General features: G+C 35.8%; 1 protein-coding gene across 1 annotated transcript in view; it reads left to right on the top strand.

The window, feature by feature from the left end:
* Positions 1–12: 12 nt before the first annotated feature.
* yata (N-terminal kinase-like protein yata) overlaps positions 13–20,228 on the top strand; it is a 41,893-nt gene continuing 21,677 nt past the window's right edge. Inside the window, exons 1-7 of the mRNA XM_069825813.1 lie at positions 13–405; positions 709–849; positions 959–1,081; positions 10,059–10,282; positions 12,854–12,944; positions 15,736–16,050; positions 19,602–19,725. Of these exons, the coding sequence (XP_069681914.1) occupies positions 289–405; positions 709–849; positions 959–1,081; positions 10,059–10,282; positions 12,854–12,944; positions 15,736–16,050; positions 19,602–19,725 (1,135 nt within the window). The 5' untranslated portion in view covers positions 13–288. The remainder of the gene's footprint in view (positions 406–708; positions 850–958; positions 1,082–10,058; positions 10,283–12,853; positions 12,945–15,735; positions 16,051–19,601; positions 19,726–20,228) is intronic.

The raw sequence follows: 20,228 nt of genomic DNA, 5'->3' as shown, positions 1-20,228 counted from the left end.
TTAGACATGAATCTGTTTTCTGAAATTTATATTTTTTGTTGTGGTTTTTATCATGCAACTGTTACTTTATTGTTGTCACGACAGGTTATTTTATTAGATTCACCGTTTTCCGATATTTTAGCCAACCTGCATATATCCACGCACACACGACCAACTCATGCGGTTGCTGATAGACGAGCCTTGCCGTAGCTCTTGACTGCAGTGAAGTGAAAAATACGTGAATATTTGTTTGTGTTGAGTAGAATTTATAAGATTTTTAGACAAAATGAAGATGTGTGATTATATTTCATGATGTGGTCTTTTTTTTCACGTGATCCGTCAAAAGACTTTCCATACGAAATTGGAGAGCCTGTTGCAGGCCTTGAAGATAAAAGTGTGTGGAGTTTACACAAGGCAAAGAAAAAGGTACACACTCTATTTTGACGTTTCGTGTTTCAAGTTGCAATAGTTTGTAAACAGTACATGAATAATCAGCTGACAAGAACTTCATTTTTTTCTTCACAGAGTTTTAGCATCCATTATTAAAATCAAGATATTTGCAGAGAAAATAAGTCGAAAAATAGCAGACTATTTTGGATAACTTTTGAATATAAATTAGTTTTCCTTTTGCTGTCCTGTACCTGTTGGATGTTGCATTGTATTACTCATATTTTGAGGACAGTAAAATTGTGTGTCTGGAAGTAAACTATTACCGTATTTATTTTTAAGGGATCTGGTGAAGAAGTATCAGTATTTGTATTTGACATAAGGAATGGCAGTGAGACGCAGTTCGATGTAGCAAAAACAGCTGTGAAGAGGCTTAAGACGTTGAGACATCCAAGCATCCTTACTTATTTGGACAGCTTAGAAGTAAGACCTTTGAGTACATCTTCAGAAACGTAATGTGAAATCTTGTAATGAAATCATGTAACTAGGCCTAATTTAAATGTTATTTCTATGCTTTTAATTTTATTTGCAGTCCGAGAAAGTTCTTTATTTGGCAACAGAATATGTTGAACCTTTGGAAACTCATGTAACACAGTTGTCTAAAGAAGGTCATCAACGAGAACTTTATCTTGCATGGGGAATATTCCAGATTACTGTAAGTTCATTAAATAATATTATAGAATTGCTTAATTTAATGCTTGCGAAGGAGTGTAGTCTAAAAGTTTACATTACAATATTTTTATGACAGTGTTGTAGTAATATACATTGTAATTTCTGAAAACAAAATTTTCTGTGCCACCATCATGCATCTCGTATAATATAGAAGATGTATTAAAAATGTGGGAAATCTCTGGGAAATTGATAGAGGATCTGAAAACAAGCGAAAAAGTTCATATAAACATGTGATCAATTTCGCTTAGTTTTTCATTTACAGCCATTGTTTGTGTTGTACATAATATCTGTGATGATAAACAAGTCACATGTAATTTTCTTCTCTGTTCAAGTCGTCGTTGATTTGTTTTGTATTCAGAGCCACCTGATGAAGTTGCCATAACAAAATAAACACAAGGCATAGCTAGAACTTTTATTGATAATTGTGAAAATTTGTTATTTTGAATGTAATAATTAATTACATTACAACTAGTAGTCAAAATGGAGTACTCTAATCAGGAAATGACAGAAATGCACCTTATGTATGGACGAGCTAATTGCAATGCAAATGAAGCAAAACGTTTGTATGCTGAACAATTTCCTAATAGACATTTATCCAACAACAAGATGTTCCAAAGAAAACATGACCGTCTTGTGGAAACAGGCTCTTTTAAAAAATGTGTTTCAAATGGTGGAAGACCAAGGAGCACCTAACTTAGAGGAACGAGTCCTCAATCATATTGAGGATGGACCAGAGACCTAGCAGCAATGTGAGTCATATGGCAGTGTGAAGAATTCTACGAGAACAACTGCGTTATCCATTTCACCTTCAAATAGTCCAAGGTCTTAGTGACGCTGACTTTTCACCCAGAGCAGCATTTTTTATCTAGTTGCAACAAACTTGTGTTTAGGATCAACACTTTCTCTCTGCTATAATCTTCACTGATGAAGCAAAGTTTACCAGAAATGGAGTGCAGAACTTTCACAATATTGACAGAAATCCCAAAGCAGTTTTGGAAACAAGACACCAACAACAGTTCAGCATTAATGTTTAGGCTGGTGTAGATAATTGGCGACGCATTAATTGGTCCTTTCATTTCACCTGGAATATTGATAGCTGCATCATACTGCGACTTTTTAACAAATGATTTAAATGCTTTGTTAGGAGAACTTCCATTGAACTTAATTCAGCACATGTGGTTCATGCATGATGGAGCACCACCTCATTTTGCTCTTCTTGCTAGAGAAATTTTAAATCAGCATTTCCCTAATAAATGGATAGGTCTTGAGGGACCCACATTCTGGCCTGCTTGTTCTCCCGACCTCAATCTATTGAATTTCTACTTATGGGGTCATTTAAAGACCATTGTGTATTCCAGACCTATTTATAACGTGAAAATTCTTTGCCAGCATCTGGAATATGAGAGAGAGTAAGGTAATCGATGATGCGACACTCAGAAGCCTGTATTAGAGCTCATGGTGGCCTTTTTTGAGTACTTACTGTAGATTTTTTTTATTTTAGTGAGTTATTTTACGACGCTTTATCAACATCTTAGGTTATTTAGCGTCTGAATGAGATGAAGGTGATAATGCTAGTGAAATGAGTTCGGGGTCCAGCACCGAAAGTTACCCAGTGTTTGCTCATATTGGGTTGAGAGAAAACCCGGAAAAAACCTCAACCAGGTAACTTGCCCCGACCAGGAGTCGAACCCAGGCCACCTGGTTTCGTGGCCAGATGCGCTAACCGTTACTCCACAGGAGTGGACACTTACTGTAGAAGTTACAAGTTTCTGTATAAGAAAAGAGTATTATAAGTTATAAATTAAACTTCATCATCACATATATTATTTACACCACAAACAATAACTTACTTCCTTATGGCTTTTAGAGAACCTGGAGGTTCATTGTCGCCCTCACATAAGCCTGCCATCGGTCTCTGTCTTGAACAAGATTAATCCAGACTCTATCTTCATATCCCACCTCCCTCAAATCCATTTTAATATTATCCTCCCATCTATGTCTCTGTCTTTCCAAAGGTTTTTTTCCCTCCGACCTTCTAACCAACACACTGTATAGCCTACATTTCTGGATTCGCCCGTACGTGCTACATGCCCTGCCCATTTCAAACTTCTGGATTTAATGTTTCTAATTATGTCAGGTGAAGAATACAATGCATACAGTTCTGTGTTGTGTAACTTTATCCATTCTCCTGAACTTCATCCCTCTTAGCCCCAAATATTTTCTTTAGCACCTTATTTTCAAACACCCTTTACCTCTCTTCCTCTCTCAAAGTGGGAGTCCAAGTTTCACAACTATGTAGAAAAACCGATAATACAGGGTGTGTCTAAATTCTCATTACAGACTTTGAGGGCTTGTAGTGGGGATCAAGATGGTTAAGTTTTGCATAGGAACTTATGTCTGGAAACGTACTGTTTCCCCACTGCAAACAAAACACCACCACATCACATGTTGAACTCTCTCACTTCTGCTGCTTACTGTAGGTTTTTTTTTCTTCTGGGTCTACTTACATGAAGGGCTCGATGTGACGACCAGCGACTTCAGTACACATATATGGTAATTACCTACATATCATGTTCTGGTACACACGATCATCAATACCTGATAGTCCATCATCTGCCGCAGCCATAACCAGTGCCAGCAGGTCTTCCTCTGATTCAACAGGGGTCTCGTAAATCAGTCTTTTCATGTGGCCCCACAGGAAGTAGTTTATCGGAGTCAAGTCAGGCGAATGTGCAGGCCAAGCAATTGGGCCACCACAATCTATCGACTGTTGCCCAAATCATTGATCCAGATGACCTCAGACTACAAGAGCAAAATGAGATGGTGCGTCATCATACTGAAACCACATATTTTGACACATGTACCGTTTCCATGCTACAAACAAAACACCACAATGTCACATGTTGAACTCTCTCACTTCTGCTGCTTACTGTAGGTTTTTTTTCTTCTGGATCTTCTTACAAGAAGGGCTCGATGTGACGACCAGCAACTTCAATACACACACACAGTACCTACGTACCAAGTTCTGGTACACACGATCACCAATAGCTGATAGTCCATCATCTGCCGCAGCCATAACCTGTGCTAGCAGGTCTTCCTCTGATTCCACAGGGGTCTCGTAAATCAGGAAGTAGTTTAGCGGAGTCAAGTCGGGGGAACGTGCAGGCCAAGCAGTTGGGCCACCATAACCTATCGACTGTTGCCCAAATCGTTGATCCAGATTACCTCAGACTACAAGAGCAAAATGAGATGATGCGTCATCGTACTGAAACCACATGTTTTGACACACATGCAGTGGCACATCTTCCAAGAGCCCATGCAGTATGTGTTCAAGGAAAATCAAGTATGCGTGACCCGTGAGATTAGGTGGAAGAAGGTATGGCCCAATAACACATCCATCTAGAAACCCTGCTAATATATTGATACTGTATCGTTGCTGAAAGCCACATAGCAAGCAGGATTTCATCAGTCCGAACATGGCTGTGTGGAAATTGAAATACAGTTCAGCAATACAGCTCCATCCCTACTTCCTTGCTATTACTGCGTTGCAATGTAAACATCATGGCAGATGAAGTGCTTGCATATGTGTCTAGTGTGAGGCTACTCAATGTGTTTCGACAGATAAAGTTACATCCAAAAGAAGGGCCTGGCAGTGTAGGTAATGAGCTCATTTTTTTTTTTATGTCTTTTCTTAACAAGACCTTTCAGTGTGCAGAGTTTGGAAAAGAACTTCAACATGACACAGGTGAACGTTTCCTTGTTAGTGTAGTCAGCTGATATGGGTTTGAGAATGTGCCTAGTTTGAAGGTTAGCACGGTAGATCGGAAAAGATCTGAGTGTTCGGTCGTAGTGCCCCAGAAATTTCATTCCATTCCACTACAAAGACTTAGGCCTAGCTAGAGTTAGAATATAATTAATTTATATAGGTTCAGTAATAAAACACGTAACCTGAACACTTCATATGGAATTGACACTGTTAAATTTTGTGCTTATTCGTAATAAAACATGTAACCTGAACAGTTCATATGGAATTACTTACTTACTTACTGGCTTTTAAGGAACCCGGAGGTTCATTGCCGCCCTCACATAAGCCCGCCATTGGTCCCTATCCTGAGCAAGATTAATCCAGTCTCTACCATCATATCCCACCTCCCTCAAATCCATTTTAATATCATCTTCCCACCTACGTCTTGGTCTCCCCAAAGGTCTTTTTCCCTCCGGCCTCCCAACTAACACTATATGCATTTCTGGATTCGCCCATACGTGCTACATGTCCTGCCCATCTCAAACGTCTAGGTTTTATGTTCCTAATTAAGTCAGGTGAAGTATACAATGCATGCAGCTCTGCGTTGTGTAACTTTCTCCATTCTCCTGTAACTTCATCTCTCTTAGCCCCAAATATTTTCCTAAGAACCTTATTCTCAAACACCCTTAATCTCTGTTCCTCTCTCAAAGTGAGAGTCCAAGTTTCACAACCATACAGAACAACCAGTAATATAACTGTTTTATAAATTCTAACTTCAGATTTTTTGACAGAAGACTAGATGATAAAAGCTTCTCAACGGAATAATAACACGCATTTCCCATATTTATTCTGCGTTTAATTTCCTCCCGAGTGTCATTTATATTTGTTACTGTTGCTCCAAGATATTTGAATTTTTCCACCTCTTCGAAGGATAAATCTCCAATTTTTATATTTCCATTTCATACAATATTCTGGTCACGAGACATAATCATATACTTTGTCTTTTCGGAATTTACTTCCAACCCTATCACTTTACTTGCTTCAACTAGAATTTCCGTGTTTTCCCTAATCGGTTGTGGATTTTCTCCTAACATATTCACGTCATCCGCATAGACAAGAAGCTGATGTAACCCGTTCAATTTCAAACCCTCTGTGTTATCCTGAACTTTTCTAATGGCATATTCTAGAGCGAAGTTAAAAAGTAATGGTGATAATGCATCTCCCTGCTTTAGCCCGCAGTGAATTGGAAAAGCATCAGATAGAAACTGGCCTATATGGATTCTGCTGTAAGTTTCATTAAGACATTTTAATTAATGGAACTAGTCCCATTCCGAGGGTTACTGTTAGGTTTCGTAACAAGCTGTTTTCTACGGTGATGGGTTGTTAGCCCTTCACCCAACCCCCAAGCTGGAGGACCACCCCTTATCGGCTGTCCACGACTGCTTATTCAATATATTCGCAGCTACCCTCCATATCTGGAGGCCGTCTCCTCTATCCTCAACCTGAGAACGCGCCATGCCGTGGTGATATCACATGGAATTGGCACTGTTAAATTTATTCTGTAATATGGTTAACAGTAGTAGTATATATAATTTGATTAAAAGTAGTAGAATATAGTTTACTGGTTAGATTTATGATTATTGATTGTTTCACAGTTCACACTGCAACTTGAACCACAATGGCAGTTCAACATGGTTTGAATGATAGTCTCAAAAGTTTCAAACCAACACCTCGCTGTAATATACCAAAACAGCTTTTCATTCCTTAACCATATGGTGTTAAACACATTTGACATAAAAATGCTGATCTACCTCGAAAATCTGCCGTGGCCATGTTTAGTTTGATTACTGGTCATGATTGCCTCAGTAAACACCTCCATCGTATTGGAGTACTGAATTCACCTAAATGCTTACTGTGCACCAGAGAAGAGGACATGGAGATGGAGCACCTGGCTAATTGTGAAACTCTTAGGACATTTGTGGACCTTCCATCAAAATATTGGGAAGCAAGAAGGATGATGACTTCATTGTTAAATCCAGAGCATTAGATACACACACACATAAAAATGCCCACACTATCGTTTATATACAACAGGAAAGGAGAAATAAATATATAAAGAGATCTGGGTTAAACACCGAATATGGAACCAGTCTCAGTTATCTTATAATCTTATAAACGAAGTATGAATCCAGTTTAATGTAAGAATAATTTGAGAATGTGTGACGAATATGTTGGCATTATTTGGATAATACAGATTTTTTAAAGCCTCTGTATCTTAACTAGATGTTCCTACTTTTTTCTCTTCCTTTCAGTAGTATGTCCTGAAGTTGTTAACGTTTTCATTGCATTCTTACACTGTATTTCCTGTGTATTTACAAGAGTTTTATACAGGTTATCAGAATATTTTTATAGCTATTGGATTTAGGTTCCACAGACAGATTATTTCTTTATTCCCAAATCAATTTGCTTATACCGTATATTCTTTTTCATTCCATATTTATGGCATGTTGTATTATTACATTAGTATAGAAAACATAGCTTATTTATTTTACATATTTAAGAATAAATATGGGAAATGCTTGTTATTATTCCGTTGAGAAGCTTTTGTCATCCAGTCTGTTCTCAAAAAAGCTGAAAGTTAGAATTTATAAAACAGTTTTATTACCTGTTCGCGTTACCTGTTTTTCTGTATGCTTGTGAAACTTGGACTCTCACTTTGAGAGCGGAACAGAGATTAAGAGTGTTTGAGAATAAGGTGCTTAGGAAAATATTTGGAGCTAAGAGGAATGAAGTTACAGGAGAATGGAGAAAGTTACACAATGCAGAACTGTACGCATTGTATTCTTCACCTGACATAATTAGGAACATTAAATCGAGATGTTTGAGATGGACAGAACATGTAGCACATATGAGCGAATACAGAAGTTCATGTAGAGTGTTAGTTGGGAGGCTAGAGAGAAAAATACCTTTGGGGAGGTCGAGACATAGATGGAAGGATAATATTAAACTGGATTTGAGAGAGGTGGGATATGATGGTAGGGATTGGATTAATTCTGCTCAGGATAGGGACTGATGGCGGGCTTATGTGAGGATGGCAATGAACCTCCGGGTTCCTTAAAAGCCATAAGTAAGTAAGTATAGAGAACATAGTACAGCTGTTTTTCGCGTTTAGAGTTGTAATAATTACGCATCTTTCTTTACATGGTCGTACTGCTGTCCAAATGGTCTGTAACAGGTTCTTGTTGTGTGTCTCATAACGATTTTCCATTTTGAATGGATGTCATCCAACCATGTGACACTTATTGAGGATGGCTTTACACATTACAATTTGCGTTAAAGAGTCAGCTATTCCGACATAATTATTATACTACCATAATTCTGCAAGTAACATATTGTAAAGTAACAATGGCATTCATGCTTCATTGACACACTATCATGCATAGAATCATGCATGTGATACTTCATGTTGTACTTGTTACATATGACCTGTACAGTCCCAAAAATATCTGGTCCAAAGTTCAAAGAAAGGTGGCAAACCCAATTGAATATTATTTGAAAATTGTTACACGTTAACAATTGTAATTTAATACTGCATAAGGATTGTATCCATCAGAATATATTTTATAAGTTGAAACACGTCTAAATAGATGCTATGCATACAGATTAAAGTAATAGCAGACAACATGAATTGTAATTATAAAATTTAGTACTTATAGTAACATTTATTTCAGTCAGTATTTTGAAGGAATGTGACTTTTATTAGAATTTAGTTTTTTCTTCAGAAGGAATGCAGATAAGAGTTTATTCTTGAAATTATTTTTTGGGAGGTCATTTTAATTAATTAATATGTTTCTGTCATAGAACACATAGGAGAGCATTTACCTGCTATTGATCTAGAAGTGCACTTGGGTATCGGTTTGATTCCTACATAAGTTGATTACCTGGTTGGGTTTTTTCCAAGGTTTTCTCTAACTGTAAAGTGAGTGTTAGGTAATCACATGACGAATTCTCGGCCTTATCTCGCCATCAACACTATAGATCTAGAACTGTATTTGATTGTGCAAAGTTAAAATTATTTTATTATATTCGTGGATAGATTGCACTTTCCTTTATCTGCAGCTGTTAGTAAGCATAATTTTACAAGCTGAACTAAAGAGAGGGGCTACTCATCAATTAGCACTGGTCAGCTTGATGAGTTAATGACTGAATTTGGTATAATTTTCCTCTAACCAATACCTAATTCCCTCTTTACCCTTTCCTATCTAGTCCTTTGACTGAACTCTTACTTTCTTCGACCCTGACGGCATTAGAGCATTCGAGGCCTAGGGGTTCATTTCCCTTTCCTTCCTCCTCTTTCTACTTTTCTGTTCCTAGTGCTGACCTGCTATGGCACTAAAGTGGCTTAAGGAGGGAAAGCTGGTGATCAACAAGATCTCCCAGCTAGGTCCAATGGACCCGTCGACCAACAGGTCCTCCAGACATTCTGGGGGTTGTGTGTGAATGAAGTAGCCACCAAAACGTTAAAATATGGTGTTCACTTAAATCGGCTACAACTTGCCATTTTTCACTCCAATAATTCCCGATTTACCACGAAAATCGTCTGTAGCTGCATTTAGATTGGCAACAGGCCATGATTGTTTGGCTAAACACCTGCATAGAATTGGAATATATCAGTCCCCTAACTGCCCATTGTGCAACTCAAACCATGAAATGGATTCGGAAGACCTCAAAATCTGTGCTTCATTGGCTGATCATGATAATATCTTTGAAAAATATTGGAGTGCAAGAGGTCAAATGACTTTATTATCAAACGCCTGGCATTAGAAAACAACAACAACAACTTTCCTTTATCTACCACTTTTTATGTTAAACATCTAATTGCTTATTTATGCATGGGGCAACAGTGAAAGATACATGAAAAATGCAATATTGAAAGATATGTTATTATGAAATCCTTTAAAGTCGAATTATTAGTCTTAAAGTAAAAAAAATTGGAACAATTTTTAGTTTCGACAGTCTTTTTCAGGACACTAGCCTTACAGGCAGAATCTGGTAAATCCTGGAAAATCTGGGACATAAGTAACCCTATCTTAGTAATCACTAGTTCATTATTTATCTTCTGCATAAAATCTCGTATCAACATAAATAGATAGTACTCTTGGATGTTATATTTATGATGAATCAGAAGTGGTGATATGCTCGTTCTTGTTTGTAGCGTGCCCTTAGTTTTCTTAATAATGATGGCAACTTACGACACAACAACGTCTGCCTGTCTTCAGTGTTTGTCAATGCAGCTGGAGAGTGGAAGCTGGGTGGAGTGGAATATGTGGCAGGTGCTAGTGAGGGCACAGGCCTGCCAATCAAAATCCTACCAGCATTGGAGAAGTATGATCCTCCTGAAAAATCTGACCCTAGTAAGCAACGACTTATTACCAAATGGTAAGCGACTGGGTGGGGTATTGGCGTTATTAATTCTCAAATAACTCTTGAAGGTACTGACCAGTCACTTGAACAAGCATCACTTTCTTATGATATAAACTCTTAAGGCTAGAGAAAATTGTGTCTGGCTTGAATTGATATAATATTGCAGTGTAGACTGGCTCATAATTATATTTTCTTAAAAACATTTAATTGATTACTTTTGGTTCAAATGTAATCATTTTTATATTGTTGACTTCCCAGAAATTTCATGTGTAGCATACATTCATGTTCATTTACGTCAGCCACAGTGGTATAATGATATGTATTCTTTGCCTCTGTTAGTCTCATGTGCAGCTTTACTGCATGTGGTTGTTGATGAATGAAGATGAATAGTCCATTTGCAACCCTTGCTCTTGGATGTCACGTGACAGAATTTATGAAAATTTGTGAGAGCATGTCAATTAAAAATCTCACTGGACTATAGTCTTATGAGATACATATGGACGAGGTGCACAAATTAAGAATTACCAAGACCACAAGTGCTCAATTTTGGGAACTGTCAAACCTTGTATATTCATTTCATTGTCTTTAATTTTCTTTCAGTTTGCTTATGACCTGATTTAGATGAAAGAACGTCAGATCAAAATGAATTTTGACAACATTTTTTGTTATCTATTCTATGAAAATGTATTAACCAGATGTTTGGATGAAATTAGTTAGTTCCTTTCTTATTGGCCATACAAAATTATCATACCGCAAGAGCTCCAGAAATGTCCCTCCTTGATGCGAAAATACAGTATGGTTCACCATTAGCAGCAAGAACATACAGTAATAGGTCTAATTTTTTCCACGACATTATTATATTAATATCAGTAGGTAACTGAGAATGATTTTGTATCAGTTGTTTTTTTTTTTTTTTTAGTAAGATTTTGCCACAACACATAAAGACAACATTTTCATGCAAGCCATTCTTGCAGTATTCGAGTACAGGTAGCTGTTGTTTAGTCAACTGTCCAAAGACAGGTCTGAACCTCACAAGTGATACCAAGAAGGCTCCACTTATGAGGCAACTAGGTCAGGAGATAGGGTAGGATTGCCAGTTCCTTTCCCCTTCCATTGCATACATTGCCAACTAGAGTCCACGGCAATTCGGAAGGCGGGTTGTCTGCTAGCGTTTGCGTCGAGAGAGACAGATAGAGAGAGCAAGGCAGCGTACAACATTGCCACATCGTACTTCACGCACGTACAATACAAATAGCGCAGGAGAGAATTTAAATTATCAAAAGACAATAATAACCTTAGCCGTTGATTACTGTAAGCATGACACCAAACAAACCCTCTTTCCTTCACTAACAATATTCTTTGCACGTTTCTCAATCCCACACCACATGCTTCTGCAGTCGTTTCTTGCACGTTGGCAACGTTGCTGCCAGCATCAAGATAGCCGGCAGCGTTCTGCTCGTTAACGTTTTTATAATAATTATACACTTTAAACACTATTTTCCGCGCCTGCTTGTGTAATACTTGTGTTTTTACAGTCTCTTCTTCCATTTATTTACCTTACATACACATAGTAAATGTTAGTTTTACTTATTCAATGTACTGAAACACTCGCACGTGAACAAACGAACTCAGGAAGTGCTTGTTATAGACTGATTCTGATTGGTTCTCCTGTTCAAGCTTGTGACGTCACATGCCATACAGGCTACGGCGCATCTAGTGGCCACCCGCCTTCCGAATTGCCGTCTAGTCTAGCTACTTATTACACTAGTCAGACTTCAAATGGATACAAAACAATTGTTCCTCCTCTGACACATATCGTCAAGTGAGGTATACTGCCTGATAATAGATGTACATATCAGCTGGAATCTCAATCAGAGGATGTATAGGTAGTGTACAAAACAAGTCTGTATATCCCGGAAGAACTGAAAATTTGTGTGTCAAGTATTGCCTTCATTTTGCTAAGGTAACTGCAGTGAATAATGGATAATATAATTAGCAGTTGTCAAAAATATTTGGAAAACGAAAGGAGACGGTTATTAGGATCTTCTTGCTTAATTTGAGAGTGTAAATGATGCTTTAACTTCTTATATTTAATATTTTTTTACACGAACTTTTGTTAAATTGTTTATGCTGAATGATTCAACTGGTGTGCAGCAGTGCTCCTTAGTGTTACAGTAAAATTTTGCTTATTCTAGGAGATGGGTAAATATTCTTGTATGCCACTTTATGTAGAATTTTATTTTCTTCTGATAGCAAGAAAACTAAAGAAATCTTTTCAGTTGAAATTTTCTAAATAAATTACTATAATTATAAACAGTTCGAAATGCTACAAAGTAACTGAAAAGTTCTGTATTGAGATTTTTGTGACAAAAGTTCAGTGTTGTGCATTGAATAATTATGTAATTTATTGTTAAAGGGAACAGTGCAATTTTTCTAAAATTTTTAGTAAAATGTAAAATAACAACAACATATTTAAATCACATTTCCTGAAGATTGAATTTAAAAAAAACTAAGTAAATTATATTATATTAAAAACACAACTGAATTGTCACATAAATAGGTGCAAGTTTTTGTATTTTCTTTCAGTTCCACGGATATGTGGGGACTTGGATGCCTGATATGGGAAGCTTTCAATGGTCCTCTCCCACAACAAAGTTCATTAAAGGATTTGGAAAATGTGAGTAGAATATTTGAATACATTACATGGAAGTAAAAGTGAATGATTACGCGTTATTTAAGTCCGACAATCACAGTAAGAGTTTTATAATAGTAAAAATGTAGATGGTAATAAAGGTAAACAGCAAAACTGTCATTGTTCTCAATATTTTCTGATTTCTATTCAACATGTTACTGCCTTTATACACGCTGGGGGTGGAGGGGGGGGTGTGTGTGTGCGTGCATGCGCGCTTTTCTCTCTCTCCTTATATACACAAAGAAGGAAATAAAATGTACTATTTTAAGACTATAATTTTTCTTTGTACCACCTATATAAAGTTATATCATGAATATTTTTATTAATACCTTCAAGACTGCGAGAATTTCGAAGGTATATGTTACATTTATGAGGATGATGGAGAGTGTTGAGTCAGATCTTTAGGTTTTATTTAGTATCATCTACTTGGTCACTTACTGTGTAGAAGTATTTTATCTTGAATTACATACTTTCATAATTATTTCTTATTTACAAATAGTATATAATTTCAGGAAGCTGAAATTTTAAGTTACAAATCTGAAATTAAATGTATTTAATTTGATTGAATTATATGAGGCCTTTGTTAGGATTATGCTTTATTTATTTTGCCTCCTCAGCTAAATATTCTATTACATATTTGCTAAAGTTTTGCACAGTAGTAAATTGGTAGAGAAAGTAATATTTTTACCTTTATACATTTTTCGGAACAACTGGATAATACGCACGGCAGACCAATATCGATAGTCGACTCTACTCGCTGGCCACTAGTCACCGGGCCGTACCGAGCCGTATCAAACAAAATATAATCGAAATGGTGGTAGTCAAATTCGCGACTATATTCTTAAATAATTCACTCCATTAGTCTAGTTCAAGGTTTTATGTAGTACAACGGCGGTTTTTTGAATGCATTAAAAGAAAATGAAGATGTAATAAGATAATAAACTAGGTTATCACAAGGAAATTAACAGGAAAAAAGGTATGTTTCACGGAATACAATTAAAATGACGGAAAGTAAATTTCCGGTTAATGTTCGCCAAAGCGTAAAGTACGTAATTATGACGGCGTTGCTGTTTTATTTCTGGCCTATCGAAAAATACCTAGCCTTTTACGAAAAAAAATTTAAGGACCATGAAATTATTCACCGCTTTCATTATAGGCCTATTATTTTTTAACAATATTACGAATCAAAAACTGTCATATTATATAATTTTAACTACTACATGGACGAATCAAATCAAGCTAACCTAACCAAAGCTAACCTAACCTAACCAAAGCTAACCTAACCTAACCAAAGCTAAGCTAACCTAACCAAAACTAATCTAACCTAACCAAAGCTAATCTAACCTAACCAAAGCTAATCTAATCTAACCTAACCTAAGCTAACCTAACCTAATCTAAGCTAACATAACATAACCTTCGTAATGCAAGGCCTGTAACCGGAGCAAGAAGGGATCTCAATCATTTAATCTGCAAGTACACGCAAAAATAAATTCAAGTAAGGATCACGCTCCCACTGCATGAGAGGTCCGCGCATGCGCTACAGCAAAACTGTTTCTGTCCCGAGCCTCTCATCTAAGGCACTCCTCATAATTTACTCGCAATATTTACGCAAATACACATTGTCGCTAACAGTGGTGCTATCTCTCAATAATGTTCAGAACGAAGGAGGTAGACAGAGAGAGAAAAAATTTCTCCCGCCAACTACGCCACACACCAACGTCATGTTCTTATGTTGGTGACATTGTGTATTTACTTAAATTTGGTGGTAAACGTAACGGCACGGTTCAAAGTGGCCGTGCTAATTCTCCAGTATAGCGCATTTTTCATTTAAAGGTTTCTGGTAATTATTTTGTGAATTTTAGCTGCGACTATTTCTTATTGTTAGGGGCAGGTATTTATGAAGATTAATTTTATCGTTTGTGTTTTATAATATTGGTGTTAGCGGAGATTGTTGGAGATTGGTTTGTACTCTTGGCGGAGATTAATGGAAAATTTGAAAAATACAGTTATTTTGGAATTGGAGTATTAACTCAGTATGAATATTACTTTCCAAATAATTAACATTGAAGGTTCTTTGGATTCTGATAAAGGTACGGTATGGCCAATAGACAATATTTGTTGAATTGAGATTGTATTTAACACACATTCCTTAAAAATGAAAAAAACTTGCAGCCCTCAAATTAACACTTTCAAATTATTAGTGAAATATTGAATTCTCCGTCTTTTGAGTTCACTAATGTAATCAGAACATCCAGAATACCATGTAATGTAGCCTATAATAAATTCAAGTGAAAAAAATTCCGAAAAAAGAACTCAGAATAAGAAATTCGTTATAAAACGACATAATAGTAATAATTCGCGAATGTGTTCTATTTCGCTATTAGGACTCTATTTCGCAATTTGTCGCAATTATTGTTTTATTCGCATATTATTAATCAGAATCACTTAATTCGTAAAGATTAGTAAAAATCTATTGTTTATCTATTATGTCATGATTTTCGCAATCTCCATAAATACCCGGCCCTGCTTATTGCATATAATTTGAGTTTGTAGATTGTAATCATAATCCTTTTCATTTATAATTTTGGTTTGTAAGCTAAGATAGTGAGCTGTTGTAAATCTGAAATACCTGTTGTAAAAATGAGTTAACAAAGAAATGAATATTTAATAGTAATGCTGTATCTGAACTTTCATCATTTTATAAAAATAAATTTGCATTTCAGCAGTTGGTATGTCAATTTACTTAGAGAAATAAATATTATGTGAATTATTACAGATTCCAAAACAGCTGAGTGCAGTATATTGTGAATTAGTGGGTGCAAATCCGTCATCTAGGCCAAACCCTGCAGACATTATTACTCGCTGTCGCAAGATTGGTGGCTACTTCAAGAATGATCTGGTGGATACTCTACTCTTCTTAGAGGAGATTCAGATAAAGGATAAAGGAGAGAAGAACCGTTTCTTTAGTGCTATCACACCTCAGCTAGACAATTTTCCTGAAAATGTATGTCGTCATAAGATCCTGCCACAGCTGATTACAGCATTTGAGTATGGAGATGCAGGATCTGCTGTCCTTATGCCCATGTTCAAGGTGATTAAACCAGAAGATATTGCTGAATTTTCTTTGTAGGTTGACCTATACTGATATGCATAGACTGTTTCATTCCTGACACTTCATTTCTGATTTTAAGCAATGACATCAGTTCAAATGATTCTGATTGGTAAATTGTTTCCAAAACATTTTTATCCAGGAATCCAGGGCATTCGTATTATGGGTATGTATTATATTAAAATACACTGCTATGAAATCTTAATGAACTACACACAATTAGTCCTTCAGTGAGTTATTTGACTTTTCCTACTTAGACAGTGAAGCATTAAATTTGGCAAAATAATGTGTTCAGCTTTTATATTCTTGCTACAGAATTTGTCTTACAATTATATTTCATTTTTTGCCATTGTTCATGAAAGACTTAAGAATAAATTTAAATCGAATGAAAGAAGACAAAACTGTATAAAAATTATTTACCATTTCTGGTAGTCCCCAAAGGGAAGCCATTGGCTGTTTCGATTCTGCACTTTTCAATACTGTATTGCCTCCTTCCCCCATAGGACTGAAATTATTACTAGTCCAGTTTCCTCTGTGATGTAAATTAAATTATGTTTTATTTAACGACGCAACTGCCTAGGTTATATCAACGTCGCCGATGTGTTGGAATTTTGTCCCACAGGAGTTCTTTTACATGCCACTAAATCTAGGGACATGAGCCTGTCGCATTTAAGCACACATAAATGCTATCGACCTGGGCCGGGATTGATCCCGCAACCTTGGGCACAGAAGTCCACCATTTATACTGACTGTGACACCCAGGGTGACCAGTGAATAGGGATTATAAAGAATGGACACTGAGCGAATTTTCCTGTGTTTTGTTTCTCTGTGCGCCAGCGTTTAGTTCCACTTTCAAGCGCTAGAGGTTACTGTAATCGAGCATATACTAAGATAATAATTGAGAATAGAGTTGAGACACAGGATCCAAACATCGCCTATCTTATTGCATAATCCAGTAATGCTTTGCTTCAAATAAATTCAAGTTAACAGCTTTTCCTTATTTCTCAGTGACAAACTAGTTGTAATAATAATATTTTATATTTCAGATGTAATAAGTTATATTATAAAATAATATAATACATTATAAAATTAAGTATCGAATTCGTTTAATATTTGTATATAATGTAATATAGGTATATGGTTTTACTTCTCGTAAGAGTTTTGTTTTTCTATTTTCAGCGCTATCAAATCATTACATATTTTAATTGTTGTTGGGGTCAACGTCTCAACTCTCATTATAAAGGAACTCTAGAGTCTAGACATTACAATTAATGACGGATTTATTATTTTATGGATCCATTTTATTTTATTTGAGAACATAATGTACCTAAATGTATTAATTATGTGTTATATTTCCGCTGTGTCGATTGCTAGCTGGTGTGATGTCAGCGCCAACTCTAGGGAGAAAGCAGAATCTCATGCTTTAGCTGGCTTGAAGGTCATTGAAATCAGTCCGGCTACATCAAAGGTACCGACGCGAAGTGTCCATTCTTTATAATCCCTATTCGCTGGGGTGACCCTCTGTGATTTACATGTGTAATGAACACAGACCATTTGCATAAGTGTAAATTTCTCTAGTTCTTTTCTGCATGAAATATATTGAGAACTCTGGAGGCATTTATTTTAATTTCTTGTTTTTGCCTTTTATTTACGTGTGCTATTTACTATTTACTTTATATATTTGTTTATGTTTAAACAGTGAAAATGTGTGTGTACATGCATTAGTTTTCCTACTGAATGACTGGTAATGACGTGCATCTTCTTAAACCGCACAGTTTGAATGAATGAGATCAAATATTTTATTTTTTGGGATTATGAGAGGCAAAAGGCTTGTGTATGATGCAGAAAACAAAATTTATCTTCATATTTGGATGCACGGTAAATTCTATCGTTTATGTGTGTCCTTTGATCACTGAGGGGAGGGGAAACTATGCAACAAGAATATCAGTGATACATGACGAAAGACACTAAAATATACAAAAAACATTAACATTAGTCCAATGCATAGACACTTGATAATGAAGTAATTCACTCCATTATTTTCTTAAAAAAAAAATATATATATATATATATATATATATATATATATATATATATATATTGTACTTACCTTCACGACATGATTATTGCAATTTTTGTAAATGTCTGTAATTAGGATTGATAATGTTATTTGCAAACTTCAGGATGACGTTGAAATAAAAAAAACAAAACTATCTTGGAGTAAATAAAGGGGAAAGATATATTTTCAGGCTAGAATCATCCTCAAGTTAAAAAAAAACCACACACAACGGAAGGTTAGGGATACTTTCCAACAATCTACAGATTTTCCACAGAAAACCTCTATGATTGTAAACGGATATATCATCTCTGTTGGTAGTCATGTGTACATGGAAATGGTGACACCACAAAAAAGCAACTCAAAAATGTTATATTATATACTTCACAAACACTCAGTGTGTACCCTATATGTCATACTGTTTAGTATTCCTTGTTTGTTTGTTATTTCATTTTCGATGTCGTCCTCTATCAAACACATGGATTTCCTGTTCTTATTTGTGAAGTCCAAACATTTTACTTCGTGGTACATTAAATCATATCTTCCTTTTCTCTCTAGATCAGGTCTGGGCACTGGGAGTGGATCCAATCGCTAAACAGGCACACTTAATATTCATCTGTCACTGTATCAACACTGCGCGGTGTTCGACAGGGAAGAAGGGTTGAAGAGAAGTCATATGGCTCCCTGTGAGAGAGTAGAATCTGCTCTTGGTGCCCGGCCCTGCTCTAGATCCTCTATTTCTTCACATTTCTCTTTCATCCAATCTTCTTTTGCTTAATTAGTTTATCTTCTTAGTTCGTTGTTTAGTTTCCTGTAGTTTCAGTTTATTTTCTTAGTTTGTTGTTTAGTTACCTGTAGTTTCTTCTACGTTCTTCTGTGTTGTTTTTTTCATTTTCTCCTCTCCTCCATCGTCTCCAACATTTTTCCTGTGACCCAAGGTTTCTTAATTTTCACACCTTCTGTGTATCCTATTGTTCCTTCTGCTGTTGTCTGTATACAACTTCTTAAATAAGTACAGTACTCATTACTATTCTCAGGTGTGGATTCTAATGTAGCAGTTTTCTCTTGAAAATTTACTTCAAATTTTCTTTTGTCCTGTTTGTTCTTCAGTTTTTCCATCTTCAATATCTTCGTCACCTGTCTTCCTCTTATCTTCTTCAGACGAATATCTACTTCGCCTCAGTAATATAAACTTTAAATAATGCAGAAAAAAAAAGACAAACTTATCATTAATTTAAATTCTTATGCAAGGAAGTTGAAGAGTATGAAAAATATTAAGACTACGTGATGAATACTCACATTGGAATAGGTGTTTCCACTCTATTGGTCACTGTTGCAGTTTCTCAGTTTAGTTCATTACAACAAAGAATTTGTAGACATCGAAGTTCCATTCTCTAGATATAATAAATAATGTAACAGTCACCATTTGGACAAAGAGCAGTTCTGTGATTCCATAACATTGAAACTGTTCTTTCAGTTGGGACGTCTGTTGGATGAGGCAGATTACCAGAAAAAAATAGTGCCATGTGTAGTGAAGTTATTTGCATCTACAGACAGAGCAACACGAATACGACTTCTGCAGCAGCTTGAACACTTCATAGGTGAGTGATTGTAATATTCCACTATGCTTCATTTCAGTTTTATAGATTTTAAATTTGCCTGAAAGACACTATTCAAATTAGGTTATGACAACAGTTTGTAATGTCAGGATATGAAAATAAATGTCTCAGTTGAGTTCATTATATCTTCATTCTGCTTTTCACATACATAGAAGTGAAGGAAAATCTCGAGATCACATATGTATATCACATTATGAGTCATCAATATGTCATCACTGACTGAATGTTTTAGGATGTAACTTTTAGTTTGTTTCCTAATTTGTGTTGTTTGCTTTATAGAATGGTGTAATATGAAGAAAGTTGTCCAAGTATTTACAATTACATGTACATGAAATTTAAAATTTTAGTTTAAAGTTCTAAAAACTTACTGTTTTCAATTTTTACATTTTATTGATATCATGCTAAGAAAGTACACATTTTCATTCACATTTATGAGATTTAAGGAAGCATTCTTTTACTATCATATTCTTACTAATTTTGATGAG

The sequence above is a fragment of the Periplaneta americana genome, chromosome 5, assembly GCF_040183065.1.
Source record: "Periplaneta americana isolate PAMFEO1 chromosome 5, P.americana_PAMFEO1_priV1, whole genome shotgun sequence".
Classification (NCBI taxonomy): Eukaryota; Metazoa; Arthropoda; class Insecta; order Blattodea; family Blattidae; genus Periplaneta; species Periplaneta americana.
This window is presented reverse-complemented; position numbering and strand designations above follow the sequence as displayed.